The sequence below is a fragment of the Echinops telfairi genome, unplaced genomic scaffold (genome assembly GCF_000313985.2).
Source record: "Echinops telfairi isolate 266 unplaced genomic scaffold, ASM31398v2 ScPeMD7_655;HRSCAF=1070, whole genome shotgun sequence".
Lineage (NCBI taxonomy): Eukaryota > Metazoa > Chordata > Mammalia > Afrosoricida > Tenrecidae > Echinops > Echinops telfairi.
This window is the reverse complement of record NW_022104553.1, coordinates 20485788-20486930: the sequence shown is the minus strand read 5'-3', so window position 1 is coordinate 20486930 and position 1143 is coordinate 20485788. Positions and strand designations below refer to the sequence as shown.

The 1143-nt window shown below is 61.9% G+C and overlaps 1 protein-coding gene across 1 annotated transcript in view; it reads right to left on the bottom strand.

Moving 5' to 3' along the window:
* The window catches only part of LOC105979344 (kallikrein-7), an 18208-nt gene that overhangs the window by 4780 nt on the left and 12285 nt on the right, over positions 1-1143 (bottom strand). Inside the window, exons 2-3 of the mRNA XM_013006693.1 lie at positions 550-736; positions 20-267 (exon numbers count right to left, since the gene is read on the bottom strand). Of these exons, the coding sequence (XP_012862147.1) occupies positions 20-267; positions 550-736 (435 nt within the window). The remainder of the gene's footprint in view (positions 1-19; positions 268-549; positions 737-1143) is intronic.

The window sequence follows — 1143 nt, the reverse complement described above, 5'->3', positions numbered from 1 at the left end:
TGGCGGGAGACAGGCTTACCAACAGGGCTGGTGGTGGTGCCCCAGCCAGAAACTGTGCATGAGGTCCCAGGGCCCTCGCATCGGGAGGGCAGGTTGACGGCCTTCACCGAAGGGGACATCCTGGCCGGGGAGTTCAGCCGCACCAGCATGATGTCGTTGACGTGGGTGGTCGTGGAGTAGTCAGGGTGCCGGATGGACCTTGTGGCTCTGACCCTCTGGCCCCTCCTGCCGTTCAGCATCTGGCTGCCCATGTGCACGTTGTACTCACTGGCAGAGACAGTACACGCAGCGCTCAGAGGGAGAGTCTGTGACTGAGAGAGGACAGAGACCCAGAGATAGACTGGGGCAGAGATCCCGAGAGAGAGGGGGATAGAGACCCAGAGAGAGAGGGGCAGAGATCCCGAGAGAGAGGGGGACAGAGACCCAGAGAGTGAGGGGCAGAGATCCCGAGAGAGAGGGGGATAGAGACCCAGAGAGAGAGGGGCAGAGCCCTGGAGGGAGAACGTGAGCCCCTGAGACCTCCCGTGCATGCGAGCGTCCAGTGCGTACTTCATCTTGCAGTGGGCCGCGGTGAGCACCCACCGCTCGTTGAGCAGGGAGCCCCCGCAGTGCAGCTGGTTGCCCTTCAGCAGGGCCACCTGCCAGGGATGGGAGTTGGGCTGACACCGGTAGCCTTCTATAATCTTGTCCGCAGAATCTTTGTCCTCTGCGTCCTTGTCTGTCCCTGGATAGCGACCTGGAGGGGAACCATGGGTAGTCAAAGTCCAGGGAAGGCTGAGGCCGGAGTCCTGAGGACCCAGAGATGGAGAGAGATTGACAGCCAGACACACGGAGAAACACAGAGGCAGCCGCTGGAAGAGCAGACAAGGGGCTGAGGAGGCAGCGGAGATGGGATGGAGAGGTGGGGTGGAGAGGGAGGGCCAGCACAGTCCGGAGAGCTCAGGGGCGCTTCTCTGCACACAGAGGGCAGGAGGGAGCCCAGAAGCCAGAGACAGAACAGACCTGGGGAAGCAGAAGGGGCTGCTCTACCACTTGACGCAGCAGTTATGCAAGGAGGGTGAGGTGCCAGCTCAGAGACTGCTGAGAGACGGGGGCAGAGACCCAGAGAGAGACAGAGACCCAGAGAGAGACGGAGACCCAGAG